The 20881-nt window shown below is 43.1% G+C and overlaps 1 protein-coding gene across 3 annotated transcripts in view; it reads right to left on the bottom strand.

Annotated features, from left to right (window-relative positions):
- Positions 1 to 18615: 18615 nt before the first annotated feature.
- TRAPPC8 (trafficking protein particle complex subunit 8) overlaps positions 18616 to 20881 on the bottom strand; it is a 110939-nt gene continuing 108673 nt past the window's right edge. For all 3 annotated transcript variants that reach the window (XM_039463804.2, XM_039463805.2, XM_074383644.1), the window contains one exon: positions 18616 to 19672. In XM_039463804.2, the coding sequence (XP_039319738.2) occupies positions 19438 to 19672 (235 nt within the window). In that variant the 3' untranslated portion in view covers positions 18616 to 19437. The remainder of the gene's footprint in view (positions 19673 to 20881) is intronic.

Here is a 20881-nt window from a genome sequence, read left to right as displayed (position 1 = left end):
ATAAAAAAGAATGCGTTCATGTCCGTTGCAGGGACATGGATGAAGCTGGAAACCACCATTCCCAGAAAACTAACACAGAAACGGAAACCAAACACCGCATGTTCTCACTCATAAGTGGGAGTTGAACAATGAGCACATATAGGCGCAGGGAGGGGAACATCACACAGCCAGGCGTGTCTTGGGGTGAGGGGCTAGAGGAGGGATAGCATTAGGAGAAATACCTACTGTAGATGACGGGTTGATGGGTGCAGCAAACCACCATGGCACATGTATACCTATGCAACAAACCTGCACGTTCTGCACATGTATCCCAGAACTTAAAGTATCAAAAAAGAGAAAAGACTCTGAGAGACGGAGAATTGAGGGGATAAGTGGTCAACAATAACAATACTAAACTCAACCAAATTAACTGCTGTATTAAAAATTGTTTCAATAATAAAATGTGGCACATCAAACCAGCCTGCCCCTATAAAAACACCACGTTGATTCATTCATGAAACAAACGTTTTTGAACATGTAGTCTATGCCCAGGCAAACTCATAGGTATAACATGGCTTCCTGCCAGGATCTTAACACTCAGTGGGGTTAACACCCTTACTGGCAATGGCAACACAGTTTTATTAGGGTATGTTCAGCAAAAAATATCAATAGGTTTAATAAAATTAAACTCGATTTCTTTTGCACAAAGGTCCAGATAGACAGACCCAGGCAACTATGTAGACTCCACAATCATTAGGACTATGGGTTTCTACTAAATTGTTGCTCCATCGTTGACACATGGCTTCCACCTTGTGGAAGATTCCCAGTAATGGGAGGTCTCTCAAGAACCCGCAAAACTTTCCGTGATGGACTCAGTTGAGACAACTGCCAAGACCAGAGTGCCCAGAGACCACCAATGCCAGATTATCATGGTACCAGTGAGGTAAGGCCTTCCTACACCGTTGCTCCTCCTACTTAGGGAGTCTTACCAAATTCTAGAAGATTCAGAAGCAGCCACATATATTGAGACAGGAAGGAGGAGAAGCACACAGTAGAAAAATGAAGAAGTTGGTCACCTTCCTCCCAAACTGAAAGCTTCCCAGGAGAGAACCCAATGTTAACTTTATGAAACTCAGAATGCTGGTTATTAAACTTCTTGGAAAACTAAATTATTGAAATTGAGCCTGTCCTTGAGATTGTTTTTATTGTACTTTAGATTCTGGGGTACATGTGCAGAACATGCAAGATTGTTGCACAGGTGCATTCATGGGAAGGTGGTTTGTTGCCACCATCCCCCCATCATCTATACCTGACATTTTTCCCCATGTTATCCCTCCCCCACCCTCCCTACCACCATCCCTTCAGTAGCCTGGTTTAGTTTTGGTAGGGTGCAAGTGTCCATGAATTTATCCATTTCTTCCAGGTTTACTAGTTTATGTACATAGAGTTGTTTGTAGCAATCTCTGATGGTAGTTTGTATTTCTGTGGAATTAGTGATGATATCCCCTTTATCGTTTTTTATTGCATCTATTTGATTCTTCTCTCTTTTCTTTTTTATTAATCTGGCTAGCAGTCTATTTTGTTGATCTTTTTGAAAAACCAACTCCTGGATTTATTGATTTTTTAAGGGTTTTTTGTGTCTCTATCTCCTTCATTTCTGCTCTGATCTTAGTTATTTCTTGTCTTCTGCTAGCTTTTGAGGTTTTTTTTTGAATCTTGCTCCTCTAGCTCTTTAAATTTTGTCAATAGGGTCTCAATTTTAGATCTTTCCTCGTTTCTCACTTGGGCATTTATTGCTGTAAATTTCCTCTAGACACTGCTTTAAATGTTTCCCAGAGATTCTGGTATGTTGTGTCCTCGTTCTCATTGGTTTTGAAGAACATCTTTATTTCTGCCATCATTTCATTGTTTATCCAGTCGACATTCAGGAGCCAGTTGTTCAGTTTCCATGAAGATGTGCAGTTTTGAGTTAGTTTCTTAATCATGGGATCTAATTTGATCTGAGAGTCTGAGAGACTGTTATGATTTCCATTTTTCTGTATTTGCTGAGGTGTGATTTACTTCCAATTATGTGGTCAATTTTAGAGTAAGTGCAATGTGGTGCTGAGGAGAATTAGCGTAGATTAGGTCTTTTCACTTAATCTCTTATTTCTTGGAGGCTTTGTTCACTTCTTTTCACTCTTTTTTCTCTTTTTTTGCTTTTTTTTAAATTTCATTGAGTTGATCTTCGATCTCTGATATCCATTCTTCTGCTTGATCAATTCGGCTATTGAAACTTATGTACCCTTCGCGAAGTTCTCATGCTGTGTTTTTCAGCTTCATCAAGTCATTTATATTCTTCTTTAGGCTGGTTATTCTAGTTAGCATTTCATCTCATCTTTTTTCAACGTTCTTAGTTTCTTTGCATTGGATTAAAACATGTTGTTTTAGCTCAGAAAAGTTTGTTATTATCCATCTTCTGAAGCCTGCTTCTGTCAGCTCGTCAAAATCGTTTTCTGACCTGCTTTGTTGCCATGCTCGTGAGTCGTTGTGATCTCTCTGGGGAGGCGAGGCGTTCTGGACTTTGCTGTTTTCGTCCTTTTTGTGCTGGTTTCTTTCCACCTTCTCTGAGTGGATGTCCTTTCTGTTAAAGTTGGGGTTATTTCTCCTGTATGAGGCTTTTTTTTTTTTTTTCTTTTTTTTTAACGTAGGTGTCAGTGTGCCACTTAAGACAGTGTGTCCATTGTCTGCCTGTGGAGGCGCTGCTGGGCTCCCTGGTCTCAGCCAGGCTGCTGTTTGTTCTTTGCCGGGTTTCCATACTGCTGGGGCTAGCCCGGCCTTCCCAATGGCGGGCTCTTTCGCTCTGCTGAGCCTGCTGTTCCTGGGTGGAGGATGTGAAACTCTCCCAGAAGAACTCTGGTGGCTGGATCTTGTAGGGGAGGGGCCTGTCTGGTCGTATCCCTCTCCCCAATTTCAACTCTCCTTTCTGTGGGATGGGCAGTTCCTTTTGGCAAGCTTTCTCGGTATTAGTCCAAATCTCCACCCTGGGCTGCGCTAACAAGGCACTGCTCTGGCTGGGGCTGCCAGCCTGGGCTATTGCCCGGGTCTGTGACTCTGGGTGGTTCTCAGAGAGGCAGCGTTTCCCTGGTCTGCGTGCTGCCAAAGTCTCAGAGTGAATTGCTGTATCTAATTCAGAGAACTGAGGAGGTGATGCCGCCCTCCTCCCCCACCCCACCCCCCATCCTCCATGCCTGATACACTTTCCAGGTGGGGCAATGCCCCACCTTTCCTCAGCTGGATGCCTTTGGGTTGCTTTTGCTACCTTTTTTTAGGGGTTAATCCCACTGTTCAACCAGTCCCTTTAAAACAAAACCATACCTCACTCGGAGACGCAGATACCACCCTGGTTCTGCCTCACTCAGTGGTAGCTGCACTCTGGAGAAGCTTCCTTTCTGCCATCTTCCCCATGAGATGTTTCTTATATCTGTTCTAGAGATTTAAAGAGACCAGAGGGTATTGGTCAAAGAGTCATGGTGCCCAATATTTCATTCCTCAGTTCATTTCTTCTATTCAACAAGAATTTCTAGCATGTGTCCTGCATTGTTCTAAGTATTAAGGAATGATACGAAAGAAGCAAATCTCACAGTTGATGTGCACAAGCCCCCAAGTTCACAATCAAAATAAAGCCTAGAATCTTGAACAGAATTGGAAACTTAAAATAGTGCAGTGGTTGCGATAGAGTGTCAACCTTAACTAAAGAGATTCAGGAAATATGCTTAAATGTAGAGTTTAATCAAGCACAAAGTTTAAGAATAGCCACCAGGAACACAGATTCCAAAGAATGGAAGTCAGTGCTTCAAAGTGGAGAACTTTTGGAGGTCATTTATATAAATAAGGTTTGGGAAGCTTAACAGGGTTTCAGTGTTTTCCACACAAGGCTAGCACACAGTTACAGTAATCTGATTAATTGAGGTGGTGTTCTTTTTGGGAAAGGTATATTTAACATTTCACAGTGAGGATTTAACAGTCATGGGGGCTTTGGCGCTATCTGATCTGAGTTAGATGCAAGATAATAAAGGAGGAAAAGCTAGCCATCAGCAGGGGAGAGGTCTTATCTCCGGTGCCTCTTAGTTTTTCCTAGTTGATTTGCAGAACAAGAACAATGAGAAAGATTGACTTTATAATCTGAGAAGCAGAAATTGCCGCCACATGCATGTGCTGACCACACAGTCACATTTCCTTCAAGGCTCAACATAATTTTTAGAGTTTTAAAAATGATAATTAGGTTTAAATTATTTAGGTTTCATTCAGTCATTTGAAATCACATCTAATAGAGGAACTTATGAACTTCAAATGGAATTTAAGTAAATCATGTTTTAAAATAATAAACTGTTTGAGTACTTACTACAGTCAGTCACTGAGCTAACAAATTTATGAGCCGGACGCAGTGGCTCACACCTGTAATCCCAGCACTCTGGGAGGCCGAGGCGGGTGGATCACGAGGTCAGGAGGTTGAGAACATCCTGGCCAACGTGGTAAAACCTCGTCTCTACTAAAATTACAAAAATTAGCTGGGTATGGTGGTGCGTGCCTGCAATCCCAGCTACTCAGGAGGCTGAGGCACAAGAATTCAGGAGGCAGAGGTTGCAGTGAGCCGAGATTGCACCACTGCACTCCAGCCTGGCGACAGTGAGACTTTGTCTCAAAAAAAAAAAAAAAAAAGAAAGAAAGAAAGAAAGAAATTTATGGAATTAGGTCAGTTGATTGTCACAATGACCCAGTGAGATAGGAATTATTGTTGCTACACTATACAAATAAAAAAACTTATATGACTGGTTAAGTTACTGTCGAAAAGTCTTATATTTGGTAAGGAATAAAGCCATGCATTCAATCCCCGGTAGTGTGATTTAGCAGTCTTTCAATGCTAGATCTCCCAAGGTTGTCTTGTTTACAGAGATGACGGGCCTCCATTAGTCTGCTTTCACACTGCTGTAAAGAAATGCCGGAGACTGGATAAATTACAAAGGAGAGAGTTTTAATTGACTCACAGTTCTGCAAGGCTGGTGAGGCCTCAGGAAACTTACAATCATGGCAGAAGGCAAAGGGAAAGCAAGGCACCTTCTTCACAAGGCAGCAGGAGGGAGAACGAACACAGGAGGAACTACTAAACACTTATAAAACCATCAGATCTCATGGGAACCCACTATCACAAGAACTGCATGGGGGAAAACTGCCCTATGATTCACTTACCTCCACCTGGTCTCTCCCTTGACATGTGGGGATTATAGGGATTACAATTCAAGATGAGATTTTAAGTGGGGACACAGCCAAACCATATTACAGCCTGTTATTTGCAAGTAAACTCACATCCAAAACGTATTATTGTTTAGAAAATATTACAACCTACCTTCAAATATTTAAAATATTCAAATACTTTCTATAAACTTCATACATCAATCTTGATATTGATTTTGAAATTTAAAGGTACCAGAATACACCCCCACAAAAAATATACCACTTTAACGTAAGAATTATTTTGAGTTATAGGCAACTGAAAACCAGCAGTGCAGGAAAAGCTTTTTACTTCCCCCTGTCTAAAAAGAAAGTATAAAGTTTCCCTTTTGTAAAGGATATTTATATTTATATTTATAAAGGAAATTTCCATTGTAAAGATGTCTCCATACCAAGAAGAGAGGTACTTCTGGAGACAGCTCTTATCACCTGATATGGTTTGGCTGTGTCCTCACACAAACTCATCTTGAATTGTAGTTCCCATAATCCCCATGTGTCATGGGGGGACTAGGTGGGAGGAGGCAATTTATTCATGTGGGTTGTTCTTCTCATGCTGTTCTCGTGATAGTGAGTGACTTCACGGGAGAGCTGATGGTTGTATAATGGGCTTTCCCCACTTTTGCTCGACAATTCTGCTGCCACCATGTGAAGAAGGACGTGTTTGCTTCCCCTTCCACCATGATGGTAAGTTTCCTGAGGCCTCCCTAACCACGCTGAACTATGAGTCAATTAGAACTCTTTCCTTTACAAATTACCTAGTCTCAGGTATGTCATTATTAGCGGTGTGAGAATGAACTAATACACCACCTTAGAGGCTCTTATTAGCATGGCAAAACAGCCTTTATTTATCATGCATTTCCTTCTCTGTCCTTCCCAGAACTTGGCCCCAACTTCAGCCCAAATTCCCTTTTTCTTTTGTTTATCCTAAAATGATATATAAGTTTCAATCATCTGGCCACCTCCTTGAGCCACATTTTTTCTTTGTGAACTCCTCCAAACTATGCTATGTGTTACCTCATATAATGCTAATTTCAACATTTTAAAGGTAAAGATCTGGACAATGATGCAAACTTGCACTCCTAATGCCCTCTAGTGGATACAGTTGGTCTCAGGCGTCACTTGCTAGGTTTTTTTTTTTTTTTTTTTTTTTTTTTTTTTTTTTTTGAGACGGAGTTTCGCTCTTGTTACCCAGGCTGGAGTGCAATGGCACCATCTCGGCTCACTGCAACCTCCGCCTCCTGGGTTCAAGCAATTCTCCTGCCTCAGCCTCCTGAGTAGCTGGGATTACAGGCACGTGCCTCCACGCCCAGCTAATTTTTTGTATTTTTAGTAGAGACGGGGTTTCACCATGTTGACCAGGATGGTCTCGATCTCTTGACCTCGTGATCCACCCGCCTCGGCCTCCCAAAGTGCTGGGATTACAGGCTTGAGCCACTGCGCCCGACCAACTTGCTAGGTTTTAGTGAAACTTTCCATAAAAAGAATGCTCTGTCACTATACTCTGTCCTCTCTCCTTTCTCCTCCTCTATTTTTTGGTCTTGTCCATCTTCCCAAGATACACTGACAATGTTACTCAGTGTTAATGCTAATAAAGCTCTATTTACAAAACAGGTGTTTATTTAGAAAAATAGCTGTATTCTTTCATTTGTGTCTGGTGGTTTTTTTCTTTTTAATTTTCTATTTATTTATTTTTTAGATGGAGTTCCCCTCTGTTTTCCAGGCTGGAGTGCAGTAGCGCAATCTCGGCTCACTGTAACCTCTGCCTCCCGGGTTCAGGCAATTCTCTTGCCTCAGCCTCCCGAGTAGCTGGGATTACAGGCTCATGCCACCATGTCTGGCTAGTTTTTGTATGTTTAGTAGAGACGGGGTTTCACCTAGTTGGCCAGGATGGTCTCAATCTCTTTATCTCATGATCCACCCACCTTGGCCTCCCAAAGTGCTGGGATTACAGGCATGAGCCACCATGCCCGGCCTGTGTCTGGTGGTTTTTGTGCTGCAACAAAAGAGCTGAATAGTTGCAACAGAAACTGTATGACCTGCAAGGCCTAAAATATGTATTATCTGTCATTTTACAAAAAAAGTTCACTTCTAATCATGGCACATTTCACTAGTTCTGAAAGATGCTTTGGCTAGGAAAGGCTTTTCCCCAGTTGAATATGTTTGGGAAACCTTCCACTAATACACATGAACAGTAAAGAAACCTCTTTAATTTTAATTCCATATTTCTTTAATTAGTTTAGTCTAGGAATTCTTTTTTTCACCTAAGACATATTAACATGGTATTCAATGAAACATATTTTGGGAAATACTATTGGGAAATACTATTTTATAATATTGTACTTTCTTGGAGTCAACAATTCTGCTTTTCACAATAGAAGAATTGCTTTCTAAAGAATAGCACTATGCTTAGTTTTCATTTATTATATAAGAATATTTTTTAAATCCATTTACTCTTGCTACTCTGGAATTTTTTTTCTATTATACTGCTGTTTCTTGGTTGTCTTCTTTATTCATTCATCTAGTTTTTGAGCATGGTCAATTTTTAAGTGCTTAATTATGCACCTTAAAGACTCAGAAAAAAATGCGCTTTTAAAATGATTTTCCATGATTATTAACCTAGAATTCTACAGAATATGGAAATGAAAAAAGAGTAGGAGTAGAAACTAGTCTTCCTTTTTTTTTTTTTTTTTTTTTTTTGAGACGGAGTTTCGCTCTTGTTACCCAGGCTGGAGTGCAATGGCGTGATCTCGGCTCACCGCAACCTCTGCCTCCCAGGTTCAGGCAATTCTCCTGCCTCAGCCTCCTGAGTAGCTGGGATTACAGGCACGTGCCACCATGCCCAGCTAATTTTTTGTATTTTTGGTAGAGACGGGGTTTCACCATGTTGACCAGGATGGTCTCGATCTCTTGACCTCGTGATCCGCCCACCTCGGCCTCCCAAAGTGCTGGGATTACAGGCTTGAGCCACCGCGCCCGGCCAAAACTAGTCTTCCTTTTTAATGGAAATTCCATACTGTGCCAAAACCAGCTAGTTCACTTTTTAACAAATAATTAGGCCTTACTGTTGGGGGTTGAGTAAAGCAATGTGAGTTTACAAAGGATACTGAGGTGGAACATGATGGCTCATGCCTGGAATCCCAGCACTTTGGGAGGCTGAGGTGGGTGAATCGCTTGAGGCCAGGAGTTCGATACTAGCCTGGTCTAAATGGCAAAACACCATCTCCACTAAAAATGTAAAAGTTAGCCAATGTAGTGACACATGCCTGTGAGAGAGTGAGTAAAAAGAAACTAATTAGACAGATAGTTAGGGCAAAGAGTCCTTGGCAGAACTTCTCTTCTAACAAAAAGCAGCCCAAGAAATCACTTCAAAGAGCAGCCTGGAAGGTCAGTCTACAAACATAGATAAAAAAGCGGCTCCGGAAAAGAGGGGGCACTTCCTGGGTAATCAGCAAGCCTCACTTTCATACGGTGGGTCCCAGTAAGCACATTCCTTTCCTTTTTTGGACATACTCAGATAAGGAAGGGTATGCCTGCAGCTGCACTGATGAGAAGGGGTACCTGGTGCCAGGAACGTCAACCATGGGGACTTTACCTCCCACTTTTTTTTAGCACATGCGCAGTAGGAAAGAGATAAACAATGTGAGTAGCTCAGGCCAAAGACCTGCCTACATAACAAAAGGTTGTGGTAGAGCTACCAGAAGTGCATGACTTACGCAAATGAGATACTAAAATACAAAAGTTAGCCAGGTGTGGTGGTAACCACCTGAGGAAGGAGACCCTTAATCCTCTTCAGCCTTCTACATTACATCTCAAAAGAACTTAGAAGTCACCCAGAGGAGGGAGCAGTTGGCTGCGCAGGCCAGGTTAAGGGTAAGACCCCTACTACTAACCACAATCCTGTCTATAGATCACGGATATGGCATGGAAGAATCTTTCCGGAAGACACTGTTTTTACTCAAACACGATCAGACCCCCACCTAAGTCACATACCCCACACCTACGTCACGGATCCAGACCCTTTTACATGTAATTTCTAGACTTGTAAGCCTTTAAAAGAGCAATGATTTTTTTTGTTGGGGAGTGTGGTTGTTTATTTGGCTGCAGCTTCCAGCCAAATAAAACACCACTTCTTTCCCAGTTTGGTATTGGAGAGGTTTGTTGGCAACTGTTTCTGCTTCATTATTTGGTTCCCTGACCAGGAAATGAGTTTTGGTTGGCGGACGGCCAGCACAGGCCTTTCAGGTGGCTTTGCCTTGCCCTGCGGAGCATCCCTGAGGGGGACTCCAGCCTGCTTGGGTGATGAAATTCCTGAGAGCACTCCTGGGAAGTTATTGGCCCCAGTGGAAAGCCTTGCCAGAGCAGAGCAGGAAAGCCCCAACAGTGTGGATCCACCCCGTGGCTGAACACATAGAAGGAATGGGTGCCTGGAGTGTCCGGATGACAGAAACATGGTAGGAGTGATCCTGGGAAACTTGCCCACCTCCTGTATGTGGAAGCGTAGCCTAACCACCCATGTGTGCTGGACTGCGCACTCCCGAACTCAAATCAATCTCTCTCTCTCTCTCTCTCTCTCTCTCTCTCTCTCTCTCACTGTAACTAACCTTGGAAGTCTTGGCGTATTTTCACATACCTGCCATTCACCTCAGCTGATCTTATCAACTATAAAAATAACACCCCATCTTATACCGAGAAGCCACAAGCACTCATTGACCTGCTGCAGACTATTATTCAGAATTATAACCCCACTTGGACTGACTGCCACCAGCTGCTTATGTATCTTTTTAACACTGATGAAAGGTGGAGAGTACTCCAAGCTGCTTCGAATTGGCTGGAGGAGCATGCTCCAGCAGATTACCAGAGCCCCCAGGAGTATGTCAGGGTCCAATTACCGGGTACTGACCCCCAGTAGGATCCAAACACCGTGGAGGGCATGCAGAGGCTAGTCCGGTACACAGAAGCCTTACTGGAACGATTGAAAAAGGGAGCCCAGAAGGCTACAAACATCAATAAAGTATCTGAGGTCATTCAAGGGAAAGAGGAAAGCCCGGCACAGTTCTATGAGAGGCTATATGAAGCCTATCCCATGTATAGTCCTTTCAATCCTGAGAGCCCTGAAAAGCAACGCATGGTAAATACAGCATTTGTCAGTCAGTGTGCAGAAGACATTAGGAGAAAGTTACAGAAGCAGGCAGGATTTGCCGGCATGAATGCTTCACAGTTATTGGAAACCGCTAACCAGGCGTTTGTGAACAGAGACACAGTAAGCCATAGAGAAAGTCGTAGAGAAAACAAGCATCAGACTCAACAAAGTGCTGACTTGATAGCTGCTGCTATTAGAGGAGCGCCCCCAAAAGGGCAGGGAAAGAGGGGGGGGTTCCTGGAAAGCTACCCAGTCTAGTCGTCCAAGCCTGCAATGTGACCAGTGTGTTTACTGTAAGGAAGTGGGAGGACACTGGAAAGACAGGTGCCCCCAGTTAGCAGGAAAACAGGGAGATCTTAAGCACAAGGCTTCAGACAAAGGTGAAGGAGCTCTGTTCAATCTAATGGAAGGGCCACTGGACTGAAGAGGACCAGGCTCGATTGCCTCCAAAGAGCCCATGGTCACGATGACAGTGGGGGGCAAGGACATTGAGTTCCTCGCCGACACAGGTGCTGAATATTCTGTGGCAACCACCCCTGTAGCGCCCCCCCATCAAAGAAAACAACCGGCATTGTTGAAGCTACTGGGGTGTCAGTGAAACAGTCTTTCTGTTTGCCTCGGACTTGTGAGGTGGGGATGCACAAGGTGATCCACCAGTTCTAACACATGTCCAATTGCCCTTTGCCCCTCCTAGGAAGAGATCTGCTCAGTAAGCTATGGGCAACCATCACCTTCACCAAGAATGGCTCTTTACGGCTGGCATTGCCTCAAACTGAAGTCATAACGGACCTTAGGGCTCCTCGTGAAAAAGAGTGGAGTCTCTTCTTAACCGAACCAGACCAGGAGACAGAACCTGCATTAGCAAAACAATGGCCTAAGGTCTGAGCAGAGGACAATCCACCAGGACTGGCAATCAGCCAGGCCCCTGTGCTCATTGAAGTCAAGATTGGGGTTCAGCCGGTTAGGCAAAAGCAATATCTAGTTCCCTGAGAGGCTCTAGAAGGCATTCAGGTCCACCTAAAATGGTTAAAGGACTGTGGGATTATAGCTCCTTGCCAGTCTCCATGGAACACCCCCCTCCTGCCTGTCCCTAAACCAGGGACCAAAGGCTACAGGCCAGTGCAGGACTTGCGCCTGGTTAATCAGGCCACAGTGACTTTGCACCCAACTGTACCCAACCCATACACAGTGTTGGGATTACTGCCAGCGGAGGATAGTTGATTCACCTGCTTGGACTTAAAGGTGCTTTTATTTAAGTGTTAGACTGGCCTCGGAGAGTCAGAAACTATTTGCTTTTCAATGGGGAAATCCAGAAACAGGTGTAACCACCCAGTACACCTGGACCAGGCTACCTCAGGGGTTCAGGAACTCTCCCACCATCTTTGGGGAGGCACTAGCCCATGACCTCCAGAAGCTTCCTGCTAAGGACTTAGGCTGCATGCTGCTCCGATGTGCTGATGACCTTTTATTGAGACATCTCATGGCAGTCAGGTGCGCTAAAGGAACAGATGACTTACTCTGGTAACTGGAGCACTGTGGGTGTAAAGTGTCTAAAAAGAAACCCCAGATTTGCCAACAGCAAGTGCGGTATCTGGGGTTCACCATCTGGCAGGGTGCAGCCTAGGAGCAGAGAGGAAACAAATCACTTGCAACCTGCCAGAACCTGAAACTAGAAGGCAGGTGTGAGAGTTCCTGGGCATGGTGGGTTTCTGTAGATTGTGGATTCCAAACTTCGCAGTACTGGCCAAACCCCTATATGAAGTGACAAAGCGGGAAGACAAGGAACCCTTTGAATGGGGATCTCAGCAGTGTCAGGCCTTTCGGGAACTTATGTCAGCCCCGGCTTTGGGGTTACCTGATTTAAAAAAGCCCTTCACATTGTATGTGTCAGAAAGAGAAAAAATGTCAGTTGGAGTTCTAACACAAACAGTGGGACCTTGGCCCAGGCCTGGAGCTTATCTCTCCAAGCAGCTGGACGGAGTTTCCGAGGGATGGCCCCCATGCTTAAGGGCCCTGGCAGCAACTGCTCTGCTAGCACAAGAGTCTGAGAAGCTAACTCTGGGGCAAAACTTAAATGTCAAAGCACCCCATGCAGTAGTGATTCTAATGGATAGCTAAAGACATCGCTGGCTGACAAATGCTAGGCTAACCAAATACCAGAGCCTGCTATGTAATCCCCGCATCACCGTTGAGGTCTGAGACACTTTGCTCCCAATGTCGGAAGGCCCAGTTGAACACGACTGTGTTGAAGTATTGGACTCAGTTTACTCCAGCAGGACCAATCTTCAGGATCAACCCTGGACAGTAGCAGACTGGGAGTTGTATGTGGATGGAAGCAGTCTTTTTAATCCACGAGGGGAAAGGTGTGCCGGCTATGCAGTAGGAACTCTGGACACTGTGATTGAGGCCAAGCCATGGCCTCAGGGTGCTTTGGCTCAGAAGGCTAAACTTACTGCTCTGACCCAAGCCCTAGAACTGAGTAAAGAGAAGGCTACGAACATTTATATTGATTCCCGGTATGCGTTTCTAACTCTTCAAGTACATGGGGCGCTATACAAAGAAAAAGGCCTGTTAAATTCAGGGGAAAAGAAATTTTGCAGTTGCTAGAAGCAGTCTGGAAGCTCCGGAGGGTGGCAGTCATGCACTGCCGAAGACATCAGTGGGCCCGCACCTCCGTGGCCCTGGGAAATAGCTGATTCAGCAGCTTGTAAGGCGGCATCTACTCCCTACCGAGCAGCAGTTACAGCCCCTCTGATTCCCCAGATACCTGACTTGGTGCCCACTTATTCTAAGGAGGAAAAGGACTTTCTCTAGGCAGAAGGGGACCAGCTAATTAAAGAGGGATGGATCTGGCTACCAGATGGAAGAGTAGCGGTGCACAGCCATTGGGGCGGCGGTTGTAAAGGCCGTACGTGAAACCACTCATTTAGGTCAAGAGTCGCTTGAGGTTAGGCCGGTATTTTTACATCTCACACTTACCAGCCCTGACCAAAACTGGCGCAGCGATGCATTACATGTAGGCAGCACAATTCGAGGCAGGGTTCAACTATTCCCCCTGGCGTTCAAGCTTATGGCGCAGCTCCATTTGAAGATCTCCAGGTAGACTTTACTGAAGTGCCCATGTTGGGGGCATAAGTATTTGTTGGTCCTGGTGTGCACATACTCTGGGTAGGTAGAGCCCTTCTCGACTAGAACTGAAAAGGCCATGAAGTAACCCATGTGCTTCTTTGAGATCTCATCCGTAGGTTGGGACTGCCACTGTGCATCGGCTCAGACAACAGACCAGCATTTGTGGCAGATTTGGTCCGTTAAACGGCAATGGCATTGGATATCACTTGGAAGCTGCACGCCACCTACCAACCACAAAATTCCGGAAAGGTAGAGTGGATGAACCGGACTATTAAGAATAGCTTAGGGAAAATGTGTCAGGAAACAGGATTAAAATAGGTGCAGGCACTTCCCTTGGTATTATTCAAAATTAGATGTACTCCCTCTAAGAAAACAGGATATTCCCCCCTATGAAGTCTTATATCATAGGCCTCCTTACATTCTGTGGGCACTCCCTAGAACTCCTCGGGAGTTGGGAGACATTGAGCTAGGATGAAGTTTACAAGCTCTAGGAAAAATCACTCAGGATATTTCAACCTGGGTAAATGAAAGATGCCCTGTAAGCTTATTCTCCCCAGTTCACCCTTTCTTACCAGGTGATTGTGTGTGGATAAAGGACTGGAATGTAGTCCCTCTGAAGCCATTGTTTAAAGGAACCCAGACCGTGATCCTGATCACCCCTACAGCCATAAAGGTAGAGGGAATCCCAGCCTGGGTCCACCACAGCCACATGAAACCCGCAGCAGCTGGAACTTGGGAAGATAGATCAGACCCAGACAATGAATGCAGAATCACCTTGAGAAGGACAACAAGCCTTGTTCCAGCCACATCCCAGAAACTCGCTGGCCCACGCATGGCTAAAGCATGAGGAAGCTCACCGTGGGCTTATTCTTCTTAATATTGGACTTATACAGTGGGGACATAAATAGATTTTGGAGAATGCTCTCAGTGTGTGCACCATTGTACCTAGGGTAGATGTGTTCCTCCTTCTTTGGGGAACTTCTTACTCTATGGAGTAGCTGTCCTTTCACCACTTTTCTTTCTTAATAAACTCCCTTTTGCTTTGCACTGTGGACTCACCCTGAATTGTTTCTTGGGCAAGATCCAAGAAGCCACTTTTGGGGTCTGGATCGGGAGCCCTTTCCTGTAACATACCAATTGGAAAGGCATTCTCCAGCCAGGGCTAGAATTCAGTCCTGGTTCCGGTCTGTCCCTTGATTCCAATCTGAAGGTTAGCTGAACCTTGTTGTCCATCATATCTGAATTGAGTGAACCCTTCTGCCAAAATGTAGGGAACTGGAACTTCCTCAAGCATCTAAGTAATCATATGATTGCCTTGTAAATAAGAAATATTTGTGTTTAAGTGGCCAAAGTCATTGTAACACACTAGTGGGTAAACAGCCCGTGAGGAGAGCTGTAGTGAACGTGAATGTACATCCCAGTGTTAGTGATAGGGCTCTGATGCGTGGAGGAGCACCAGGGCTCTTCTCTGGTGTGAGTCAAACTACACAGACACATGTGGAGTGGTTTTAAGGAGCAAAGAGTTTAATAGGCAAGAAAGAAGGGAGAAGACAGAAGGAAAAAGCTCCCCTGTATAGAGGGAGGGGGGCTCCAAAGCCAAGGGAGGAGACCCCAAGTGTGTGGGACACCAGCTCCTTACAGGAGAAGGCTGGAGAAGGCGGTAACTGATTTGCATAGGGCTCAGGGGATTGGTTTGACCAGGCATGTCATTCACCTGGCCCAAGAAAAAACTGGCCCTCCCACCCTAGCTTTTAACATGCAAATAAACGGAGCCATAATGTTCTACACTCGTGGGGATATGTGGGGGTGGCCATGTTGCCAGGCACATGTGGAGACAAGGACAAGAGAACCATGATGGGAATCACCAAGTTTCAGTGGACCCGGTTTCTAAAGGCCTGTATTTGCATATCAAAGGTTGACAGCCCGGCTTTTAGAGCCAGGGCTTTCTTGCTAGACAAGAAATGTTTCTGGAGCTGCTTTAAAAGAAACAACTTTCCAAGGACTCCTTTTCCTATCTACCTAATTTAATAACTCCTACCACATTAGGGCTCAGAATATGATACCCCTAAATACGGTGCTCTGACATGTTGAACTAAAAAAGCAGCCACAAGGTCTTTCTGACCACCTCCCACCTCCACACTGACTCTACACCAACCCTATTTCTCCTAAAGCATAGGATAAGGCTTTTCTCTGATAGTTCCTTATATACCCTTAAGACCGGAGCCACCAGAGAGAACATAATTGCCCCCCCTCTCTCTGAAATCTCATTTTCTATCTCAGAAGACTGAGGAATGCAACCACAACTGGACAGACTTTTTCACAAGGTAACGTTTGCCTCTTGGCCTCATTCAAATTCCAAAAAGAATAATTTACAAGCTACTATCTCCAGGTCCATTCATTCCCACTAAAAATCATCTACTACTCCTCAACATTGCCACATTTTCATCTTTCTCCTATGAAGAAGTGTGTAGCAGCATCTGTACCTCACTGGGTTACTGAGAAATTGTTCTCGTGTGACTCCCCTGTGCTTAAGCACGTTAAATAAATTTCAAATGCCTTCTTCTATGAATCAGCCTATTGTCGATTTATTTTCAGTGAACCTTTCAAAGGCAGAGGGGAAGCTTTCCCTTGGCCCCTAAATCTTGGTACCCAGACAGACCCAGTTTATCCTGTTGTCCCCATAATTGTAATTTAATAATGCCCTCCTTCACTCTCAAAATCTCTCACTTGGGATGAAAACTTAGTGGTCATCCTCTCATCTACCTATACCTAGCAGAGACCACATGTATCTGCCCAAAAGAACCTAATAATTGTGAATGGCAAAATAGGCCAACTAACACCAGAAGCTGGTAAGAGTTCATAGTTCTGATCAATACCCAATAAATAATAAAATTGATAGGCAAGCTGGGATTGTCAACCCTAGCCGTATTGTTTAACACAACTGAACAAATGAACTACTGGAAACTCCATTACAATGAGTCTTTGAACAAATTGCCATACCTTAGGGGCGTGTGTTTAAAACACTGGCCTAGCTACCTATAACTTTTAAAGAATAATATTTCCATGATGTACCTGACAACTTAACCGACCTTATAAAAATCTGCAGCTACTAAACACAAAGTGCTTCTCAGGCTTCCTGGGACAATGTTTCCCAAAGTGGTCTATGCAGATCCTTTCTTCAGGACCAGGGCTTGTTAAAATCTCAAGATTTGAAAATAACAAATGAAAACAAAAGGAAATTAACAACAAAAACAAACTTTCATTGCCAAACCAGACCAACAAAATTGGGTTAAGAAGGTAGAACCGTCCGGGTGTGGTGATTCACACCTCTAATCCCAGCAGTTTGGGAGGCCGAGACCGAGGCCGGTGGATCACCTGAGGTCAGGAGTTCAAGATCAGTCTGGCCAACATGGTGAAACCCTGTCTCTACTAAAAATACAAAAAAAGCTCAACTTGGTGTGGAGGCAGGTGCCTGTAATCCCAGCTACTTGGGAGGCTGAAACAGGAGAATCACTTGAACCCGGGAGGCAAAAGTTGCTGTGAGCCGAGATCACGCCACTGCACTCCTCCCTAGGCAACAAAGAGCAAAAAAACCTCCATCTCAAAAAAGAAAAAAGGTAGAACCTCTGGTATTACATTTTTAGTGACTCCCTAATGATTATGCTCCTACATTTTGAGAACCACTGCAGATGTCAGAACATTTCTCACAGTCTATGACAAGAGTTACGCTGATAAATGTTTATCAAATTATTCTCCAGGGTAAAAAATCTTTTAAACTGCTAAAGTTTTTGTAGCCAACACTTTACAAAAGTAATAACAAAATACGCAATACTCTTTATTGTAAATTCCAAAACGCCAACTGATTCTCAGAGTGGTTTCTCTGATTTTTGCTGGGCTCTTGTATAGAAAATCAACCTATGTTGCAAATTGGTGAGAATAATTCTAGTATGAATGCTGGTTGATATTTCTGTTTACATTAAGGAGGAAGAGGAAGTGAGAAAACACATGTTGGATCTTCACTAGTTGATGAGTGATACGAGCAACTTCTTTGCTGGACTGGATAACACTTTTCAGATACTGCAGGAATATTTTCCTAAACTATTTGTGCTATTCGTAATAGCTACAAAAGCGCAACACTTTAAATAAGCATCACTAACATTTTCTCTATGACTTTCTCAAGTGTAGACAACAAAAATAAAGCCCTGGTTTGTTGCATTTGCTGGTTTTCCTGAGCTAAATATTCCACTATAATCGATTTTAAGCTACCAGCAATATGTCACTTAATGCAGAGTTGGCAAGAGACAAGCAGAAACACACCATTATATTGTATTTCCATGATACAGATGCAATAGACACAAACTATCTTGAGTACAGCCAGTAATATTTAGGAAGTAATTTTGAGTACTTTATTACCTTTGTTTTTAATATATTCAGTTGTAGGTTTAGTTTTTTTAATTAGTCTGTTTAACAATCTGTTCAATTTAATATTCAGCTGAATGGTTTAAACATGCTCCAAGATACCACTGTGACCATGTCTCCTTCTTGTTCTTGTATTTCCTCTCCTCCTCAGACTTTTTTAGAAGCCCATAGCCCTAAACTCTCAAGAAGGAAATGAGTGTCCCTAGAATGTGATCTTCCTCTCCACCTTCTCTCACACCTGCTAAGACAGAGTGAAAGAAGCTGAGAAGATCCAGAAGCATAAGCAGCAGTTGCAGAGAGGCACACAGACTAACCACCCCTCTCTCAAGAAGAGTTGTTCCAAGTACAGGTTTGGAATCTTCAGTCTGAAAAATGGTCTTTTGATCTCTTCCCCACTCTGGTGCAGTCTGCTCTAATTATTGCTGAGATTGAGACTGGAACAAACCATGGTAGCTGCCAATGGCACAAATAACCCATCTGCTCCCTGCCACCCACCCCTATGCTCTGTCCTCCCTCCTTCTCCATTTACAAGGATGTTCATTTGAAACACCCTTGCTCCCATTTCTCTACCCGCAGCAGGGCTGAAGTGAAATTTCGTATGTCCAAATGCCCATTCTCTGAACAAAAGGTTATTTTGAAACCAGACTTTCTACTAATCAATAGATCTTCATACTCTATACAGTGAATAGCATGTCTTTATTCTATTTACAGTACATTTGTTATAAATATAATACATTTTTGAAAAGCTTATTTTTAATTAACTTGAGATTTATATTTTAAACAGATCAACTCAATTGTTAACATTATATAATAAAGAATATGATAATTTTAATGACAAAAATCGTATGTATTGTGAAATAGTGCACTCTATACTGAGATGAATGAGGGGAAAAAGTCAAAATTCCTTTCAAAACTATATTCAAAGCATCAGAAAAAAATTTTTTTCTTTTTACAAAGTTATATATAAGCCATAGGGACCACCAAATACTGAAATATGAAGACGCTATGACCAAAGTTCAAAACTGATTTTAAGGAACTGTGTGAAGCAAGACAAGAAGATTTGTATTTAACACTCTATAGAACTTCACAGTAAAGCTGGAATTTAGAGACTAATGGCTTAATAGGAGTACTGCCAACAAGGCCTTTCCTTTCTCAGAATCATCTCCTAACAGTCATATACCATCACTGACAAGTTGTAACAGCAGACTTAGACTTTGTGTTTTCTTAAGATGGGGCTTAAAAGGTGCACGGATATATTGAAATCCTGTATTATGAGCATGTAAATTATTCTCACCGTTTAAAGAAATACAGAAAAATAATATAAGTATTCTCAGTCCAACGTGCTTTGCATCATCAACAAAATGACAAGTCAAAGGATTTTTCAGGGATCAGATATCAATCAGCCTTCATAACAAGTTAGGTATATCAAATACTGCTGTAAAACCCATCCAGCAAAATTTAACGGATTCTTGTGAATTTCAGTACAAATCTGCAAGTTGTCACATATTATTGATGATAATCAGGGCAGGCATGGAATTCTGCTGACTTGTTTCAAACACTGTAACTTGGTCCGATAACTTGGCAAATACCCTAGGAGTTCCAAGGTTATAAACACCTGTATGAACAAAGCACGCTTTCAGCTGCAGGCTGTGAATCTCCTGGCTTTTAAGCTGAAGTTTATACTGTGTTTGTCCAAGCCAGGTGAATGATCCATGGATTTCCAGTGCTTCTGAACTAAGGGAGGAGGAAAATGATAAGTTGCAGGATTTTTTCTTTATAATTTTTTTTCCAAAGTCACGTAACATACTGCTTTCAGTGATGCACAGTGGCTCACACCTGTAATCCCAAAACTCTCGGAGGCTGAGGCAGGTAGATCACCTGAGGTCAGTAGTTTGAGACCAGCCTACCAACATAGTAAAACCCTGTCTCTACTAAAAATACAAAATTAGCCAGGTATGGTGCTGCATACCTATAATCCCAGCTACTTGGAAGGCTGAGGCAGGAGAATCCCTTGAACCAGGGAGGTGGAGGTTGCAGTGAGCTGAGATTGCACCCACTGCACTCCAGATGGAGATTCCGGCTCAAAAAACAAAACAAAAACCAAATATATCCCTGTCATCTAACAATTCTATTTCTAAAAATTACTTTATGGGCCGGGCATGGTGGCTTACACCTGTAATCCCAGCACTTTGAGAGGCTGAAGTGCGCAGATCACCTGAGGTTGGGAGCTCGAGACCAACCTTGACCAATATGGTGAAACTCTGTCTGTACTAAAAAGACAAAAAATTAGCTGGGCATGGTGGTGCACGCCTGTAATCCCAGCTACTCAGGAGGCTGAGGCAGGAGAATTGCCTGAACCTGGAAGGTAGAGGTTACAGTGAGCCAAGATCGTGCCATTGCACTCCAGCCTGGGTGACAGAGTAAGACTCTGTCTAAAAAAAAAAAAAAAAAAAAAAAAAAAAAAAAAAAATTTTATGAAGCCAACTGTTTATTAATAATAGCAACATCATTACTATAACAGCTAACATATAGTAATAGTTACTAATTTTTAGGCACAATGCTAAGAGTGTATTATTTCATTTATTGCCCACAAGAGTTAGTATATGTGGGAACTTAATTTCAAACCTAAGCTTTTAACCCCTTAGCCATATATAAAAATAAATGTGTGTACACGAATGCTTCTAATATTGAAACTGTTTATAATATTGAAAAATAGAAAACCTAGTATCCCCAATAAAATATTGTTAATAAATTTATGATATACAAAATCATATATATAGGCATGTGTCTGGATTTCAGAGAATGGTTCCAGAGAGTGTTTGGGGGTTATACATAAACATAAAGTATATGCTTCATAGTATTTTTCCAAAAAATTAAAAAATTTCTTAATTCCAGCCGGGCGCGGTGGCTCAAGCCTGTAATCCCAGCACTTTGGGAGGCTGA

The sequence above is a fragment of the Saimiri boliviensis genome, chromosome 13 (assembly GCF_048565385.1).
Source record: "Saimiri boliviensis isolate mSaiBol1 chromosome 13, mSaiBol1.pri, whole genome shotgun sequence".
NCBI classification, from domain to species: domain Eukaryota; kingdom Metazoa; phylum Chordata; class Mammalia; order Primates; family Cebidae; genus Saimiri; species Saimiri boliviensis.
The sequence above is the reverse complement of the archived record's forward strand: the minus strand, read 5'-3'. Positions and strand labels throughout refer to the sequence as shown.